General features: G+C 38.8%; 5 protein-coding genes and 1 pseudogene across 6 annotated transcripts in view; 3 read left to right on the top strand and 3 right to left on the bottom strand.

Moving 5' to 3' along the window:
• The window catches only part of LOC104823562 (zinc finger A20 and AN1 domain-containing stress-associated protein 1-like), a 1937-nt gene extending 1460 nt beyond the window's left edge, over positions 1 to 477 (top strand). Inside the window, exon 3 of one of the 2 annotated variants that reach the window (XM_010555179.1) lies at positions 3 to 477. In XM_010555179.1, coding sequence (XP_010553481.1) covers positions 3 to 273 — 271 coding nt within the window. In that variant the 3' untranslated portion in view covers positions 274 to 477. The remainder of the gene's footprint in view (positions 1 to 2) is intronic. The other variant, XM_010555180.2, reaches the window with a different exon arrangement.
• Positions 478 to 4009: 3532 nt separating this feature from the next.
• LOC104823561 (kinesin-like protein KIN-UA) lies at positions 4010 to 9550 on the top strand. Its single transcript, XM_010555178.1, has 19 exons — positions 4010 to 4363; positions 4532 to 4632; positions 4730 to 4852; positions 4976 to 5161; positions 5261 to 5482; positions 5568 to 5721; positions 5878 to 6027; positions 6188 to 6276; positions 6519 to 6722; positions 6825 to 6968; positions 7051 to 7185; positions 7290 to 7421; positions 7543 to 7684; positions 7801 to 7893; positions 8208 to 8333; positions 8447 to 8572; positions 8779 to 8922; positions 9065 to 9193; positions 9287 to 9550. Exons 1-19 carry the CDS (start codon positions 4186 to 4188, stop codon positions 9448 to 9450), a joined length of 2742 nt encoding a protein of 913 aa, XP_010553480.1. The 5' UTR covers positions 4010 to 4185; the 3' UTR covers positions 9451 to 9550.
• A 310-nt stretch (positions 9551 to 9860) lies between these two features.
• LOC104823560 (protein cornichon homolog 4) lies at positions 9861 to 12392 on the bottom strand. Its single transcript, XM_010555177.1, has 4 exons — positions 11698 to 12392; positions 10526 to 10707; positions 10309 to 10431; positions 9861 to 10214 (listed from the first exon to the last, which is right to left on the bottom strand). Exons 1-4 carry the CDS (start codon positions 11767 to 11769, stop codon positions 10178 to 10180), a joined length of 414 nt encoding a protein of 137 aa, XP_010553479.1. The 5' UTR covers positions 11770 to 12392; the 3' UTR covers positions 9861 to 10177.
• Positions 12393 to 12491: 99 nt separating this feature from the next.
• LOC104823559 lies at positions 12492 to 14346 on the bottom strand. The gene is made up of 2 exons (XM_010555175.2): positions 13956 to 14346; positions 12492 to 12713 (listed from the first exon to the last, which is right to left on the bottom strand). Exons 1-2 carry the CDS (start codon positions 14238 to 14240, stop codon positions 12585 to 12587), a joined length of 414 nt encoding a protein of 137 aa, XP_010553477.1. The 5' UTR covers positions 14241 to 14346; the 3' UTR covers positions 12492 to 12584.
• Positions 14347 to 15482: 1136 nt separating this feature from the next.
• On the top strand, positions 15483 to 17657 carry LOC104823558 (multiple myeloma tumor-associated protein 2 homolog). Its single transcript, XM_010555174.2, has 4 exons — positions 15483 to 15619; positions 16121 to 16210; positions 16835 to 17102; positions 17186 to 17657. The coding sequence occupies exons 1-4, from the start codon at positions 15577 to 15579 to the stop codon at positions 17463 to 17465; spliced, it is 681 nt and encodes a 226-aa protein (XP_010553476.1). The 5' UTR covers positions 15483 to 15576; the 3' UTR covers positions 17466 to 17657.
• A 300-nt stretch (positions 17658 to 17957) lies between these two features.
• LOC104823557 overlaps positions 17958 to 18612 on the bottom strand; it is a 2215-nt pseudogene continuing 1560 nt past the window's right edge.

Raw genomic sequence — 18612 nt, 5'->3', positions numbered from 1 at the left:
GGCGGGCCACCGTCGGTGGGGTCCACAAGCGGCGGCGGCGGCGGCGGCGATGGGGCAGCTTCCGAACCGCCGAGGCGGACGCCGACGAAGTGTTTCAGCTGCAACAGGAAGGTGGGTTTGACGGGTTTCAAGTGTAAGTGTGGAAGCATGTTCTGTGGTGTTCATAGATACCCAGAGAAGCACGAATGCCAGTTCGATTTCAAAGGAGCGGGAAGGGAGGCAATAGCGAAGGCGAATCCCGTTGTTAAGGCCGACAAAATGGATAAGATCTGAGGTTGTCTGGTAATCCGATGTTCTGAAATGTCTCTGTACGCTCTCTCGTGATTTCTGATAGGTTTTTTCTAGGGTTTGTTTGTAGGGAACACTAGGTCGGTTGCTTTGCTATGTGATTTGAATCATTTGGTAATATGACTGGTTGGTGGATTATTGTTCCGTAACAAGAACTTGCTTATCGAAGAATCGTGTTCTCTTTTGCTAGTTCTTAAACCGAGAGTTCGTCTGATGCAACTGCAGAACCGTGTGGACTGTGGTAGAGTTTTGTCAAGGAAATGCAATGAATGTCTGAAGATTGTAGATGGTGATTTCGAACGAATGTAGTGATGGTCTGAACTAGTAGAATCTCCGGTTTGTTGTCAGATGATCAGTCAGGTCAATGTTATATTAGGGCTTGGCCGAGGTCATGTGAAATCTCAAATCTTGCGGGTTTCTCGACTGAAGGCTGATTATACCCGTACTCGCAGAAAACCCGCAAGGGGAGAGGGATATAGAGTTAAGTGTGTGTGAGGGGGCGCATGAGGTTGGAGAGAGATCGGTAACTCGTCTGTTGGAAGCTGAGTCGAAGGGGGGCGGCTAGCTGATGATATCAAGGCCACGTTAGAAACGAAAACAAATTTCCGAGAGAGCTCACCTCGCTCGCCTTCGCCTCCGAAATCGACACCTTGTCGCTAGTCGTTGTCAAGTACGTCTTTCTTTTGACTCCCTCTTTTCTCGTGGCCTTACAACCTCGCCTCGCCATCTTGTCGTGATCTAGCCCTTTCCCCGATCGGATACCCCTCATGTATGTGAGCCCTCCCTACGCCCTTCGGGTACCCAAAGTTCAGCTATCTGACCGTCACGAGACCAAGATCGGGTAGGCCATTCGAGAAACCCGATCCATGCCTCCAGGTTATATAGATCTGCTGAAATTTGCCTGAGGATACATTTAGCCCATATAGATTGAGGAATTGTGATAATGAGTATGAAGGTTTCATTAAAGCTAAGTCGAATCCTTAAAATAGAACCCTAGGATTTATGTGGATGCACATCTCTTGCAGTATGAATGTATTGTGAGGGGGAAGAGAAGAGCTACTGATTCTTGGTATCCTTAAGAGGCACTGTATTATTTTTTTTATGTCCGGAACGGTTGTATCTGAATCGGTTTGGTTATTTTCGGTTTATTCTGGTTTATTCCCGGTTTAGCCTCACCTCAGACCGTTGTGGTCAAATTTCTACGTCACTGTAATTACTGATCGTGATTACAGTTAAAATTGAGATTGTAGATTCAGTTAAAATCGAGTTTATGGGAATAGATTCGGGATAGTCTTCTTCTTTAGTCACAAAACGTCTTTTAATAGATAGAATAGACGACCAACCTGAATCCCGTATCCATTGCTTTGAAATCGGGCATCTAAAATCTCGTATAATTGCTGTTAGGAAGCGTGTTAGTTATATCAATTTTGATATACATATTTTAGGGATATCAAATGGGTCGGTCCGTACGGGTCAGAACGGCCCCTTCTATTTCTTCATAGTTAACATTTTTTATTTTTTATTGCATTAATTTTTTTTAAAAAAACTAAATCGTCTTTTCGGACCGGTATGAAGGCCGATTTAACTCCAATTAAAAACTCGAATTTTTTCGGACTGAAAAATTTAGATCCGAAATCCAATTTCGAGCCTAAATCGACTCCCCTAATATATTTATCAATATTGTCATCAATAAAAATAATGAAATATGGGTGTAATATATATGTCCTTGTTTCGGAGTTTGGACTTTTTGGTGTGACCGGAAAAAAATGTGGAAAAGAAATTCGATTTGGACATCCTAACATTCGGAGACGCCACCATTAAGCTCACATGTTAATATCATGCGAATATGATTTGGACATTTTATCATTTCATCCAACTTTGAAAAAAAAAATAAACCCTAAAAATAATTTATTGCTTTCTGCTTATATATCAAACCACTTTCAACCTGTTTTTGTGTTTTGTGACTTTTGCCGGCGTCTGATCCGACCTGTTATTGTTATCGGCCTTTATTAAAAACATAAAGTCAGAACATGAAAAAAGAAATTCACTTTTGTATTCGAAAAAAATTATTTTTTTTTTCCAACTTGGTAAACTCGAGGGGGTCGAAGAGGTGTTAAATCGAATTGAATAACAAACAGAATCAGAATTTATTTAAAAATTAATAGGATATATATTTTTTGAAAGATCATATGAAATGTTTTTTTATGAAATAATATGTGAAAAAATCCTAAATAAATAAATGGTTACAGTTTCAAAAAATAAAAATACGAATTAAAACTAAAATTTCTATTCGTAGAAGAGACCCATCAGTCAATGAGAAAGTGATTGAGTTGAATAATTTTCTTCTTCGAAATAAAGCTGCAGAAAAGAAAATGATAAACGACATGAAAGTTTTCGTTTTCATGTTTTTATATCTCATTGTATTATTTGGTCTCTTATCGATGGATTCACTCATTTGCTATAATTTGATTCGGAAATTTGGTTAATTATAATGTGATATAAGAAATAATTAAATATCAATTAAAATAAACAAAAATTATAGCGAACTAGATTAATCTCGAGTAATGCATGGTAATTAGTAAAATATGGATTATATTAAGCAGGAGTGCTGAAGCTAATATGGCGTGGTTAGTATGGATGGTTTATTAAGTAAACATTTGAGCCTAATGGAAGTGTAAATATTGGTAGGAATATTTATTCCACATAAATATAATAGTGTATCCATATGCAAAAAATTGTTTTAATTAGTATAAAAAAAATTTGTATAACTTTTTTTTAATATATTTTATTTTTTACATATAATATTAAATTTTTATTTAAAACATTGCAACACATAAAACAAAGATAATAATTGTTTCACAATTTCGAATTTGACAAAAACATATATACTGAATTTAACCGAAGATCAATTAACATAAAAATAAACATAATTAAATATAATAATGAGGCTCGAAAGAAATTGATTGATGTCTTCTTTTGGCTCCTCCAAAATTTGAATGGGGAACTTTTCCTTGAGACAATTTTGCAAAATTACTTTTCTTTTGGGACCCCCCATTTTTCCTTTATCTTACCTTTTTCCCCCTTTTCTTTTTTCATTCTCATCTCACTGCCAAAGCTTTTCTAGTCCAACAACTTTTGTTTTGTTAATATAATTACGCTTTCCAATTGGTTCAAATTATTCCATTTTTAACCAAGCTGTCCCTATCTATTGAGATATTGGCTCTTTTCACCCCCCGCCCAAATGCTATTTGTAATAATAATTTATAAAAATATATGAGATATTAACATTTTCAAATAAATAAATATATGATTTTTGAGGAATAGTTGTCGATACTAACATTTCATATATTTTTATAATATATATAACATGTAATCTACCTAAAATAAAATGTATTTATGCATTCTCTCTCTATATATAAATAAAATTTGGTATGAATATGATATGGAAATAGAGATAGCTAACATTGAAAAATAAATTATAGGAATACAAATTTGGAATAATATAATCAAATATAAGTCACGCACGGCTCACATCTCCCGTGACGGGGTGGCTGTGTGTGTGTTAATGAGGTAATTTCCGGGACCCACAAGGGCTTTTACGTCAAACCAGAGTTTAACGGGGATGAATGCAATGGGACCGACCATTTCAGCGTATGTTTTAACGGCGTCACGCTTCACCCGATTCCCTCCACTTCACTGCTACGGCAACTCTCTCTCTCTCTCTCTCTCTCTCTCTCTCTCTCTCTGCAATTTTCCCGAGAAAACAAACAGGAAAAAGGAGGAGAAAAAGAGAGAATTTTCTCGGGAACCAAACGGAGCGAAAACAGGAGAAGCTTCTTTGTTTCCATCTGGGAATTTCCCTTGTCTTTCTCCTTTGTTCTTATTCGTTGTAGAAGGATGGCAACAATTGCAGGGAATTACAGAAATGGGACGCACAAGAGCACCCTCAGAACTCAGTCTTCTGGTTCTAGCTCCGGAGTGAAACCCTCCGCTAAATCGAAGCCGGTGCTCCGGAAGAGCAGCCCGGCGGCGCTCGGTGGTGCGGCGGCGTCTAAGGCCGGCGGCGACGCTGGAGGTAAAATGCTATGCAATCTAATCGATTTTCCCCCAAAAATTCGAATGTTCGGTGGATTTTTTTCTTTCGAAATAGTGAATAAGCTACTCACTTATCATGATATGGCTGAATTATATTGCTTTTGGCTTTTTGGTTTGAATGGTGATCATTATTTTAATTATGATTTAGTTCCTGGGAGAGTTCGAGTAGCCGTGAGATTACGGCCGCGAAACGCCGAGGAACTCGCCGCCGATGCTGATTTTGCCGATTGCGTTGAATTACAACCGGAGGTACTGTGATTTCCAAGCTCAAGTTTTTGAAATTCTTGCTCTCTGTAATTTTAATGGCGGTGTTTAACCATGTGTATGTATATGTTTGATTCGCCAGCTTAAGAGGCTGAAACTGCGGAAGAACAATTGGGATACGGATACATATGAGTTTGATGAAGTCTTAACTGAGTATGCTTCACAGAAGCGTGTTTACGAAGTTGTGGCTAAACCAGTTGTGGAGGTATAGATGCACATTTGAAATGAACCCTTTAATCCTTATTGGTTAATTGTTCATGATCAGTATCTGGAGCTTGATTTCTCGTTGAAATGCCCTTAGATGTTTTCATGTTCTTTCCGTGTTTAGGGTGTTTTGGATGGATACAACGGGACAATAATGGCGTATGGACAAACCGGTACTGGTAAGACATACACACTTGGTCGATTAGGAGAAGAAGATGCAGCTGATCGGGGAATAATGGTACGTGCAATGGAGGACATCTTGGCAGAAGTGTCTTTGGAGACAGATTCTCTTTCTGTCTCCTATTTGCAGGTGGTTATGTTTCTGGATACTGTAATTGGCTAGTATGTTAGATTTCCTATGGGTTTTAGGGGACAGTGTTTTAATGTAGTATTCTGAATGTGGTTGCAGCTTTATATGGAGACGATACAGGACCTTCTTGATCCATCTAACGATAACATTTCCATAGTTGAAGAGCCAAAAACCGGAGATGTTTCTCTCCCGGGTGCTACTGTTGTTGAAATTAGAGACAGACAAAGCTTCTTTGAACTTCTGAGATTAGGAGAAGCTCACCGGTTTGCAGCTAACACCAAATTGAACACCGAGTCATCTCGTAGTCATGCTATATTAATGGTGAACTTTAATGGTCCGATTCGTTGTTGGGTGAAACTTGTTTGTTTGGTGTGAATGCAAATTCATCTATGCATCGATATTGCAGGTACAAGTAAAGCGATCATTGAGAACAAGAGATACTCTTTCAAATGAAAGTAGTGGAAACTCTCATACTTCCAAATCTCTTAAACCTCCAGTTGTTCGGAAGGGAAAATTAGTTGTGGTGGACCTTGCTGGCTCAGAGCGTATTGATAAATCAGGTGAACATTCTCACCAAATGGACTTGAAAAGGGTATCTGTTCCCATACCCGTCTAGGCAATAGTAAAAATCGGATTTTACATTATAATATGGGTTTGAAGCTAAGGTTTAGGTTTTCTATCCAAGCTGAACTCATACTTGTTCATTTGTCATACAGGAAGCGAGGGACATACACTAGAGGAAGCCAAATCTATTAATCTATCTTTGAGCGCATTAGGGAAGTGCATCAATGCATTAGCTGAGAACAGTGCCCATGTTCCATTTCGCGATTCAAAGCTAACCAGATTGCTTCGAGATTCATTTGGAGGCAAGTTGGTCACTGTTTTTTTCTCTCACACAAATAAGGTTTCATCTGAATTTTATAACATTTTCACTATCTTAATGAGCTGTCATTAGTCAGTCCTTGTTCGATAACCTTCGAATTCTACTATGCTGATTTGCTTGACATGTGGTCTACAATCTTACAGGCACTGCAAGGACCTCTTTAGTTATTACAATTGGTCCTTCCCCACGACATCGAGGGGAGACATCAAGCACCATAATGTTTGGGCAGAGGGTAGGACCCCATAGCTGTGGACTTCTTTAAATTGTTTAATTATTGCTTTGACCCTGTCGGTTGACAAGTCTCTTGGTGTTTCATTTCATTTTATTTGTATCATTCTTTGTTGTAAACATGTTGAAGTATTCCTTTGCTCAATCTTCAACATTTAACATAGAAGTTAGCTGCTTATACTCGTGGGCTCTTGATTTGACTATTTTCTATGGCTAACCTTCGTATTTCTCTTATTACATGTATAGGCTATGAAAGTGGAAAATATGGTGAAGTTAAAGGAAGAATTCGATTACAAAAGCTTGTCTAGAAGGCTTGAGATACAGCTAGACAATCTCATAGCAGAAAATGAAAGGCAGCAGAAAGATTTTGTGGATGAGATCGAGAAAATAACCATAGAAGCACAGAACCAAATTGCTGAAGCTGAAAGGAGATATGCCAATGCATTAAAGGTGAGAGTTCGTTTTATGACATGATGCAATGAGACAGTACCATGTGACTCAGATGTTGTTCTCTTTGGTCTACTGATTCAGTTTTTCATTATCTTTTTGCAGGAGGAAAAACTAAGGTATAAAAAAGATTGCATGGAATCAATGAAGGAGCTGGAGGAGAAATTTTCAATGAATCAACAAAAGCTGGCTGCAGAAAGACTTGCTCTCGGAGAGAAAAAAGGCATAGGCATCACATCAAATGGAAATGTAATGTTTCTTTATGTGCATAATCTTTCATTTACCTTGCAGCTAATCTCACCAAACCGAGCTTTATATTTCTTGCTCACAGAGATCGATAGCCCCATCCATTGAGGAAGTCTCTGAACTGAAAAAGTTGCTTCAGAAAGAAACTCAACTGAGGGTTGCGGCTGAAGAGGAAATCAATAGCCTAAAAATTCAACTCTCTGAATTGAAAAAAGCGGAAGTATATTCAGAAATCTTCCTTCTCAATTTTTTTCCTTTTTCTTTTGTTTTGGTTCATTTCTCCCATTCCATTTACTTATAGCTCTCTATTTCTTTATTCTGTAGGTATCAGGGAATTCTGAGATCTTTAAACTCTGCAAGATGTTGGAAAATGAGACACAGCAGAAAAAAATACTCGAAGGGGAAATCGCGATATTGCAAACTCAATTGCTGCAACTAAGTTTGAATGCTGATGAGGTACTTATCGTCAGATAGATTTTCGTGAAGATTACCTAAATATTAATCTTTTTTATCGAACATTTAAAGGGATTTTTTCTGAGGATGTCGTGTGTTACGCATTGCTTACATATACTGGCAGACAAGCAAAAACCTCGAGAAACATGGTTCAGTGAGAACTCCTGGTGCTGTAGATTCACTTGTGTCTCAGACAAGACTATTTCCTCATCTCCAAGACCCGGGAAATGGTGAGAAAGCCTCTGTAGCTAGACTCTTTGAACAAGGTATGTTCTAGGATTGCGTTGCTTGTTATGTATCAATTCATCAAGACATGTAAATGATTCCTTAGTAATTGTCTTTTCTCTATTTTTTTTCCTCTGACATACCAAATATTTCAAAGTGGGGCTGCAAAAGATCTTGTCCCTGCTTGAAGCAGAAGATACGGATGTGCGGATACATGCTGTCAAAGTGGTGGCAAATCTGGCTGCCGAAGGTTTCTTTCTGCTATCTTCATCCGTAGTAGCTTCCTATTTCATTCTCTTGCCTATTCTCTCAATCTCTCTCAAGATTGCAGTGGCTTTAATGTGATGTTATAATGCAAACTTTGCTGTTTGTGATGTGAAGCTTACCTAGAACTCAAACCACAGTAGCCAAATCAAGAATTTCACTATTCAGTTATTGCTAAATTTAGAACTGACAATATAGAAAATGAAGTCTTGCCTGAGAAATACTTAAAAATCCCTTTTGATTGCTCTACCATTTTGAGTCTCTGCTCTTGCCTTAAACTGTTTATTCTGTGATCACCAGAGGCAAATCAACAAAAAATCGTGGAAGCTGGAGGGCTTACGTCCTTGCTGATGCTTCTGAAAAGCTCTGAAGATGAGACCATCCACCGAGTTGCTGCTGGTGCCATCGCCAATCTCGCTATGAACGGTATAGTACTATATATATGCTACCGACTTCTGGCCAAAGACACTCTGGTTTTCACAAGTATCGTTTCATTCATCCAAGAAAAAAAAACAATTTTTGTTTGTTTTTTTCCTCAGAAACTAACCAGGAGATGATAATGGATCAAGGGGGAATCAGTTTGTTGTCTATGACAGCAGCCAACGCTCAAGACCCGCAAACCCTCCGAATGGTAGCTGGAGCAATTGCAAATCTATGTGGAAATGGTATTCTTCGACCTTCTTTCTCTTTCAACTGTATAATTCTGGAGAACCTCCCAATTGGAACCCTGTGTTAAAATGAACCTAAACCCGTAAGAGCCAATCTTCCTCGATCCAATCTTTCTCCTAGACACAGCTCTTCTCTAGAGGTGTTAGATTTCAGAGGACAGAAATCCCGTGAGCTGATCTGATTCAGTTTCTATTTAACGCAGATAAACTGCAAACAAAGCTAAGATCGGAGGGTGGCATTACGGCCTTACTGGGAATGGTCAGATGTGGACATCTTGATGTTCTTGCACAAGTTGCTCGTGGAATCGCTAACTTTGCCAAGTGCGAATCAAGGGGATCAACTCAAGGTAAGCAATGATTCCATAGGGAAAAGGGTTTACTTTCCTCAGCAAGCATCAAACCCTGAAAGAAAAGAAAAAATCTAATCCTTAAAAGGACTGGTTTGATTGATTACCAATAAAGTATTTCCTTAAAAAACTGTTTAAACAGGAACAAAAAGGGGGAAGTCTTTCTTGATAGAAGACGGAGCACTCTCTTGGATAGTACAGAACGCCAAGACCGAAGCTTCAACCATAAGGCGACATATCGAACTAGCTCTCTGCCACTTAGCTCAGCACGGTATACATGCATACATATATGTGGGAGGGTGATGCATATAGAATGGCGTTATGAAATGTGAAAATTCATGGTTGGAACTGAAACTATATGCAGAAGGAAACGCGAAAGAGATGGTGAAGGAAGGAGCGATATGGGAACTGGTGAGGATATCGAGAGAATGTTCGAGAGAAGACATAAGAAGTCTTGCTCATCGGACTCTGACTTCAAGTCCGGCCTTCCTCACCGAACTCAGACGCCTCCGGGTTGATCTCCGGTGAGCAATTTTTTTTTTTTACCTTTTCATGATCTTTAACAAAGAAGTTGCAGAATAGTGGGAGGATGATCATTTATGCTGTGGAGGTGTATATTTGATTTTGATGCCTTGTGTATTTATATAATATATATATATATATATATATATAATATAAATGTAGTAGGAGATGATGATGAAACAAGGGCTTGCAAAATCTTGTGCATTCAAATTTTTTAAAAAAAACAAAACAAAACCAAAGCTGATGGTTTTGTTCTCATGTTTCTTTTTTGTTCCTTTGTGAAATTTCGTTTTATTTTCTTCTGTTTCCGAATGTTATGTTTCGTGTACACGACGACAGGCGTCTCCCCTTTTTTTTTTCCTTTTTAATCTGATCCTTTTGGTAAATTACAGAGCTCGAATCTTTTCCCATCGCAGTTTGTATGAAGAAAAACGAAGTTAATAAGATTTATCGATACAATGTTTCTCATAACACAACCAAAAACAAAATCAGACAAAAAAAATTGAGAGAGAGAGAGAGAGAGGTTTCAGAGGTTTAATTTCAAACAGAATCTTCATCTCCCGACAGCCCAAATCAAACCTACAAGTTCAGAAGGATACATCTCTCTGCCATTAATTGCACGCACAAACATTGGGGGGGAAAAATCCATCCACTAAACCACAAAAACCTGCTTCAATCAACCAATTCTTTCAACTGTCTCTCCATCCATGGAGGAGATTAAACTGTGTCAACCTCAGTCCTCGTACCCATCCAGCGCCGAGTATATCATCCTACACCACGTTTAAAACACGATTATTTAGCCTCCGATCTAACGGAATTCAGCGATATATACATATATGTTTCGAGAGAGGTCGGGTATTTCACCAGAATATGGTGAGAAAGAGGATGAGGATTATGTATGCGAGTTTGAACAGCCGTTTCTTCTTTTCCCAGTTCAGCAAGTTGAAGATCTCTGTCACATCTATCAAGTGCTGCCCTTTCGAGTAACTTCCATTAAAAAAAAAGGGTCGGATCAGCCACTTAGAATATGTTCTCACACACATTTGGATCAAGAAACGAGACGGCGAAGACAATAACTTACAGTTGGTAATCGTAGTAGAGATAGGGTAGACACAAGAGTGTCATTAACCAATGTCCGGTCACGAGGTAGAATAAGCATAGAGTGCCTTGAACTATGAATTCCGGTAATACCACAAAGTTTATTCTTGAGGCAGAGTCGTAAGGGTTGATGTAATCGAACTCCAGATCAGCTAAGCAAACAAGCTGCCACGAAAAATTTCAGTTTCCGGTTGGTTAGTTCACCGCAACTTCAGCCTAGGGAGAGTTCATAAATGGAAATGAAGAAATTTCCGGTGTTGTACTCAAATCAATCACCGAGAACAAGTATTTATACATTGTAAACCGAATTAATCCGGAATAAACCGGATATAACATTCTAACAAGTCTTTTCCAAGACCAGAAAGTCGGTAGAGTAAGGCAAACAGCTTTTTGTCATTACAAGAACTAAATGTTTCTCCGACAAAGTTATCCCCGAAGGTCTTAACCATATTTCCCGAATCCCGAGTTCAGGAACCAATCAAGGATGGCTCCAAATTCCACATAACACAATTGGAAACCAACGACAGCAAATATGAAATGGGAATCAAGTAGGAAATGGCAATAGAGTATCAAAAAGAGATCCAACCCGGTTGTTTTCTCGATCTCATCAGCCTCATGTATCAGTTTAGACTCAACGACACGTCTCTTTCATTACTCTTATCACACAAACAAAACCTCGTTTATTAAGGAATCAACTATCTAACTACTAAGTTAGCTCTGGAAACCGTACAACTAGATTGACCTGAGATTGTAGAACACTCTTTATGCGTGTATATACCAAACAACTATGAGAACATGACACCGTTTTAACGAAACTAACAGTCTCATAGGCATTATACTGAACCCATGAAACAGTTTAAGGATCAAACCCAAAGGCTCGCAAATTGTTGCCACTTGAAGCCACAGCTAATTGAGTTACAGACATGTTGTATGGATCATCCCCCAAGAGCTCAAATACTAAAAACCATCGTTTCATTTGAATAAGAGACTACAATAAGAAATGGGTTCCAAGGATTTTGTTCATTCATCAACGGGCCTAGCTTATTACAGACCAAGAACAGGCAAACTTTCTCAAAAGAGCAGATGGAAATCAGCAGCAAATACGGTAAGAAAGTTGAAAGCTTTTTAGGGTTTTGTTCAGGAATCGGATCGAACCTGGTAAACGATGATTCCGACAAGGGCAATGAGGAAGAAGAAGGAAATCAACCATGTCCAGACATCTCCCATCCTCTTCCCTGACGCTCCGACACTTACCTCGGATCTATTCAGATTATCTTCCCTCCCCAAATTCCGTTTCTATGTTCGTAAAGTTCTTTTAGGAAATGAAATGAAAAACTGAGAGAGAGAATTCAGGGAAGAGAAACAGGGAAGAGTTTCGTGGTCGGAATCTTGAACTGAACCGTTCAGTTCGGTTTGTCTGTGTTTCAGAATCTGATCGGAAAGCCCTTGTAATTGTAAAGCACGAGACTTTCGGTTCTTGGATTTGACGGCTTGTCCCGGTTTAATAAAACCGAATTTCATAAATACATCATTTATAATATATACTAGTGGGCCTAAAAATATTGTGGATCACAAATAAGCCCCATTTTCCGGCATTCCGGTCGCTTCCCACGATCAGATGATCCAGTTGGAACGCTCGAAAATGATTCCGTGAGGCGGTTGATTGATGTCCGGAGGTGTTGAAATTGTTCAGCCATGGTGGTTTTGATCTAAGCAAGCTCGCCGCGGACGCGGTGGATATCCATGATGCGAAAGTTGATTGGAAAAACAATGAGCGGAGGAAATGAACCGATCGGTATATTGGGTTTGGCTTTCACTCCTGTACGAACCGATCGGTATGCGTCAGACCCGGTTCACTCCGCATATAAAGCTACGTAGCTACTCGCTTCATCGTCCCACACTGCGTCATCTTTGCTGATACTCGAGGGTCAAATTCATTCACAACCATGGAAGGAATCTTAAAGCATAATAATAATATAAACTAAACTTTCACCGTTCTTAACAGGAAGAGGAGATCTTGAAACACTTAAAGACATTGCCAGTTAGTTTTCATCTGCAGGATGAATCTCATCGTCACCTTCGGGTTTATCCTTTTTGTTTCTTCTTTCTTTCCTCTCGTTCCATCTCGCCCAAACCCACCTCAGGACAAGAAACCCTCCAAGCGCATACACCTGAAAAGGTTTTTCCGAACATCGATCCAAGTGTTTTCTTTTGTAAAATTATTAACATCATCAAAGAAAAAACAGAGAATTTAAAGAGGCAAAGGATGGAGAGAAATGCCCGAGCCATTCTATTCAAGCTCTTCATCGGTGTTTCTGATAGAGACCATGGCTAAACCATGAGGGCAGTGTACAACTCATAAGTAAAGTGCCTAACCTATCCAATCATTAAATGTAGTTAGCAAGCAGTTTTGAAAAAAAAAAGAAGAAGGGTCCTAGACAGTGATCGTATCGCATTCTCGAGCTGAAACTAAGTGAAAAAAGTCCGGTCTCTCTCTGCCAATGAAATAAAAAAAAAGGAACTACTTGGACTAAATGGAAAGTAGGGTAATTGGACAAGGAAGTAAAACGGTAGCTGTAACCATACCAAATGCAACGGAGAAAACTCCAATTAGGCAATTAGGCACCTGAAGTCACAAGCAGATGACCGCTACTTACATTTACATAGACTCTATAAGTCATGCTTCCAAGTTTCACACATATGACAGACAAAAAAAAAACATAATGCAAACAAGATCATAAAGAAATCCAAATCAGTTTCAGTGACTAAACCAAAAGAACAAAAAAAAAAAACAGTGAAGAAATAGGCAACAATCGGGCATTTGTAATCATAAGCAGCCTTTGGAGAAATGTATACCACACTACCACCATTACTCATCCTCAACATTCTCCTATCCGTACATCTAAGAAAACAAAAACATATCGGTGATACACCTCCTCATCACAAAGTTTGCATCTTTATCCAAAGCTTCAAATTCAATTGGATTAAACTCCTACCTTTTTCAGATCCCAGTTGGGTCTCTATATTTATAGCTGTGGGTGAGATAGGGATTAGCAATTCACATTCATAAAACATGAATCCACCAGCTTGAAAAGCTTACACATAAGAATCACAAATAACCCTCGAAATCTTGGCACCATCCTACAGTTTTTTATCCCCAAACATCCTCTGCAATGGTCTTCCTTTTCTTCTCAGAGACCTACCAATCAAACTATGGATAAAATACCAATTTCCACTCCACGGTGAAATGTCCTTGTCCAAAATATCGGGTTTTTTTTTTTGCCACAGCACAGGTTAAAATCAAATCTCAACCCTATCTCCTAAACCCTTAAATTCAAATCTGTTCCAAACAATTTGATTCCTTCCCTCAAAATTTTTTCCTACCAATCAAACAGAAAACCCTCCATTTTTACCTGCCAAAGAACCACAGAGTTCGAAGTCCTCCCGGAGCTAAACTCGGCCTCCGCCTCCAGTGGCTCCACAAACTTCGGATGCGAATACGGAAAAGACACTCTCGCAACACTCCGATCCTCGGCCTCTCCGCCACCGCCGCTTTCCGTCGTCTCGGGCTTCGCTAAATTGTCATCGGATTCGAGTTTTGGTTTGTGGTTCAGAAATGGGAATTTGAATTGGATTTTGGGGAAGAAGGACGGAGGGCTTTGGGGAGACATCGGATCGTGTTCCTCAGACGCAGCCATTTGAGGGTTTTAGCAGAATTTTTGCTCTCCTAGGGTTTTGGGTTTGATTCGGCAGCGGATAAACACCGAGAAACGAAGAAGCCGCTCGTGTGGCTCACTTAGCTCGTGTGGCGTTTATTTCCAATATTTTTGTGCTTTTTTGAAAATCTCAAATAAACGTGCCATTTGTTACTGATTTTAAAATTTGCAAAAACATACACAAACTCTCTCGAATTTAAATTTTAAACTCCAAAAAATTATAGGTTAAACAACGATTTCAAAAAACAATTTTTTATACATCTTTATAAAATTCATGATTTTAATTGTAATGTTTTTACAAATTTTTTATTTTATATATTAATCTGAGACTTCACATTTATTAATTATTTATATAAAAAATTTATCTCATTTTTCTGTTTTTGTATGCTTAAAAAACAAATACATGGGTCTGGTTCGATTAACGTCGTATCAGAACCTTAACACACACCTAAATCTAGTTTGGTTTTATTTCTTTATTAAAATTATCAAACCCATTTAAACCGAAACTATATCCTATAGAAAATATATCATTTTCGAAAATTTGATAATACAAAGATACAGGAGAAAACATGTAAAAGGATTCCTAAGTCTTAATCTTATTTGGCAAAAGAGGATAGAATTATTGGAAACTTTGTCGAATACTCTTAACTTCTTGGCCGTCCATGGTCCGATAAGTGACAAGAAATATCTATATTTTTTTTTCGCTGATGACGAGATTTTGTGGGAAATTTGTAGAATTTTGATATATATATATATATATATATTTATATATAAAATGGAAATGGTAAAGGAATTTCATTAAGATTTTATAGAAGAAAAATGAAAATTTAGAGTTTTTGTTTTGTTTTCCTGAATAGATTGCCAACGTTTTCTCTAGAATGTTTGAGCACGGACCACTACGTTCATGCTTTTTCTGTTTTTTTTTTCATGTTTTTATCTCCTCCCCTAAATTATAGAAAAAAAGTCCAATCATTCTCAAATTACATATTCTATAATATATATATATATATATGTGATAGTTTAAGATTTTTTAAATACTATAATTTTTGTTTTTTTAATTATTATTATTGTTATTTGATACTTTCGAATAGTAGTACAAACTTGAAATCTAAACCAATAAGGCAGCACTATATTCTATTTTAACAAATCAAAATAAAACCAAACCGAACCAAGTCTAAACCGGTAAAAACCGAGTCGGCCGTCCCACGAGATTTTTAATCCTCTTACCGCGAGGGCAAACGCAGATGCCCTCTCGTTCGATACTCCGACCGATCTGAAAGAAACCACCGAAGCAAAGTCGCGACTTTTAGCGTTTCCGATGTATCATCCGACCAGAGGCGGTGTTCGTGGCGGTCGAGATCGTAAGTTTCTTCTTCTCTCATCGGGCAGGATGTTGTGTTAGGGTTTTTTTTGTATCATCAATTCGATTTGGATTTTCCTGTCCTTAATCCAAGAAATTGCGGTGCCTGGAAAGATTTGAGATACGGGGAAATTTTGATTTCGGTTTTAAAATTAGGGTTCTAACTTTGCTTCTGCAAGGAAGTCGGTAGGCGAAGATTAAGAACCACTGCTACTATTTCTCTGCACGCTTCTTCGTTATGTGTGGCGGGGATATAATAAGGTTCACATTCATTTGTATCTGCGGTTTCTGGTGTTGTTGAATCCATCAAATATCGTGTGGATTTGGGTATAATCATATGAAACTGGGGCATAGTTGTAACCGATTGTGGTGATACGAGTTCTAAACTTAGAACATATCAATCTCAGGGTTCGGAGATTCCTTGTTCTCTCTGTTTTGATGTTTTGACTGCAAAATTCGAATGTTTACGTTGGAGCTGGACTGATGTTGTTTATAAGTGCAGAATTCAGTTGGGACGATGTGAAGGTTGATAAACATCGGGAGAACTATCTTGGTCACAGTGTCAAGGCCCCCGTTGGAAGATGGCAGAAAGGTAATAGCTTTATTCGTCTTCTTGATTACGAGGATGTGAATCGGTGATGAAGAGAATATACTTGATTCTTAAAGTAGACAGCACCCTGTTGCATAAATTAGAGAAACAAAATGGATTAAAACAGAAAAGTTTGTATATTTTCATCTGAGAATTTGTTTAAAGAGAAGCTTCCACTCTCTCCCTTACAACCTTTCCCAAGTGAAACACTGAGCCCGTCACCGGTTTTGCATCAAGTACTGTCGCTTATAACAAACCCTATAAGTCTGCATTATTCCTTGCATGATATGAGTGATATAACTTTTGGCATTTAGCTGATTCGGGTCTGGCTCAGCCTCTGAAGCTCGTAGGGTTCTCGTCACAGATGACGGTTCCTGTAGCTATCGGTTTTTCCCCCTCAAAAACCATGGGGTTATTCTGGTTGTGAAACAATTACTATTCATATTCTCTTTACTATCCTTTGGCATTGCATATTTGTGAAGGCTAATCACGTGGTTCGTATAGATTTTTGTCAATGGCTTCAGTTTGAAGTTGTCCGAATAGAGATTATTTCTTTTGTCAATATCATCAGGTTTTATAAGCTTACTGGACTGATAATCTTTGCGTGGATGAAATGAAACTGAACAGGTAAAGATCTTAACTGGTATGCTAGAGATAAACGAGGGGGGAGTTCCAATGAAGATGCCTTAAAAGAGGAGATAAAAAGAATAAAGGAAGAGGAGGAGCAGGCCATGAGGGAGGCACTTGGCTTGGCACCAAAGTCTTCAACCAGACCTCAAGGCAATCGCCTCGACAAGCACGAGCTTTCTGAACTTGTCAAGCGTGGCTCTACTGCCGAGGACGTCGGTTCAGGCCATGCTGAAGCTGCATGGGTTCACGGTGTTGGCTTTGCAAAGTATGTATTTTTCACCCACCCATGAATATCCCATTTGCGGTTTTTGATGGATCTTGACGGTTGTTTTGTTCACATTCGTGCAGAGCACCCCGCCCTTGGGAAGATCCCAAATCACTTCCATCCTTTGAGAAAGAAGAAGATCCGCCGGTAGTGTCGAAAACTGTTGGGAATGAACCCATCGATTCCGAGGGCGATGAGAAGAAGGGGAAACCCGAGAAGCGAGAAAAGCAAGACCGGCATGAAAGGCGTGAGAAACGTAAGAGGCATGAAAAGACACACTCTCGTGATTCGGATGGCCGGAAGAAACGCGAGAAAGACAAGGGAGGAAGGAAGCATAAGCGGCATGGTTCTGATTCGGGCTGAGAGTGTTCTGAATTACATTCACTTTCCGGAAGATCTTTCTCTATTCTGTCTAGTGATGTGAAAAACATATTATTTGCTTCCCTCGATCCGGTTTAGTATAAATGGTTTAGTTACTTTTGGATCCGGTTTGATGTATTGGGCAACGGGCCCACAAAGGCTTCTTGGGATATCTCAATTAAGTTTGGTTAATTATCTGTTTGATTAATTATGTTCCTACCGTATGCAATGTGACAGGTCCACCCGAACCGGGCGGTTTGAACCGCGGACCGCTGCTTGGGGTTTTGATTTTTGACTAATTTCCCATTAATATTTTAAAATTAATTTTTCTCCCCTTTAATTAAACCATCAAATAATTGTAACAAAACCATTATCGAAATATATGCATTTAAATCTATGTTATAAGCTTGTTTCTTTTACTTTGGATTTCATATTTCCCTATATATAGAATTGAAACTTGACATTAAGTTACTTACGATTTAAAATATTTGCATAATCAGAATGTATGATGCGATAGACTATAATAATGTACAATCAAAAACCCAAAAAAAGGTATCAAACCCAAGAATGAAACCAACGAGAAAATGCCAATATTTAACTTTTGACCCTCCAAAAACCCAAAAAGAAAACTATAATTAAAAACAAAAAAAACACCGCTAAATATTCATTTGGGATTATGATAAATTTTAATTACAATCTCTAAAACATGGCAAAAAAAACCCCATTAATTTAAACTCCTAAGGATATCTTTAGAGTCTCGTTGTCGTTTTCACACTTTTTGACCGTACAGTCGTCGTCTTCGTCGCCGTCACTGCAATGCTTGCAAACCACCTTGCACTTCACCACGCTTCCGTACACATAAAAACCGGGTTGAGCCATAACCTGAACCGAGTCCCCTACCGGACACCTAACCCGGTCTCTGCCAATTTCCTCCATGTAAACCGGATCGAACTGAACCCCTTTCTCCACCCGAAAGATCTGGAGGCCCGGGTTAACCGAGTTTGCCAGTAGGTGAACCAGCCACACACTCTTCGACGCTCCGAAGAAAGCCTGCAAAAACCAGAGTCCGGTTAGCTTATTCAAATAACCGAAGACGAATCCATTGAACCGGTCCGGTTAAGTGGATGATTTACCTGCAAGAGCGGGTCGG

Source organism: Tarenaya hassleriana, unplaced genomic scaffold (genome assembly GCF_000463585.1).
Source record: "Tarenaya hassleriana unplaced genomic scaffold, ASM46358v1 Cleome4, whole genome shotgun sequence".
In the NCBI taxonomy this organism is placed as follows: Eukaryota; Viridiplantae; Streptophyta; class Magnoliopsida; order Brassicales; family Cleomaceae; genus Tarenaya; species Tarenaya hassleriana.
The sequence above is the reverse complement of the archived record's forward strand: the minus strand, read 5'-3'. Positions and strand labels throughout refer to the sequence as shown.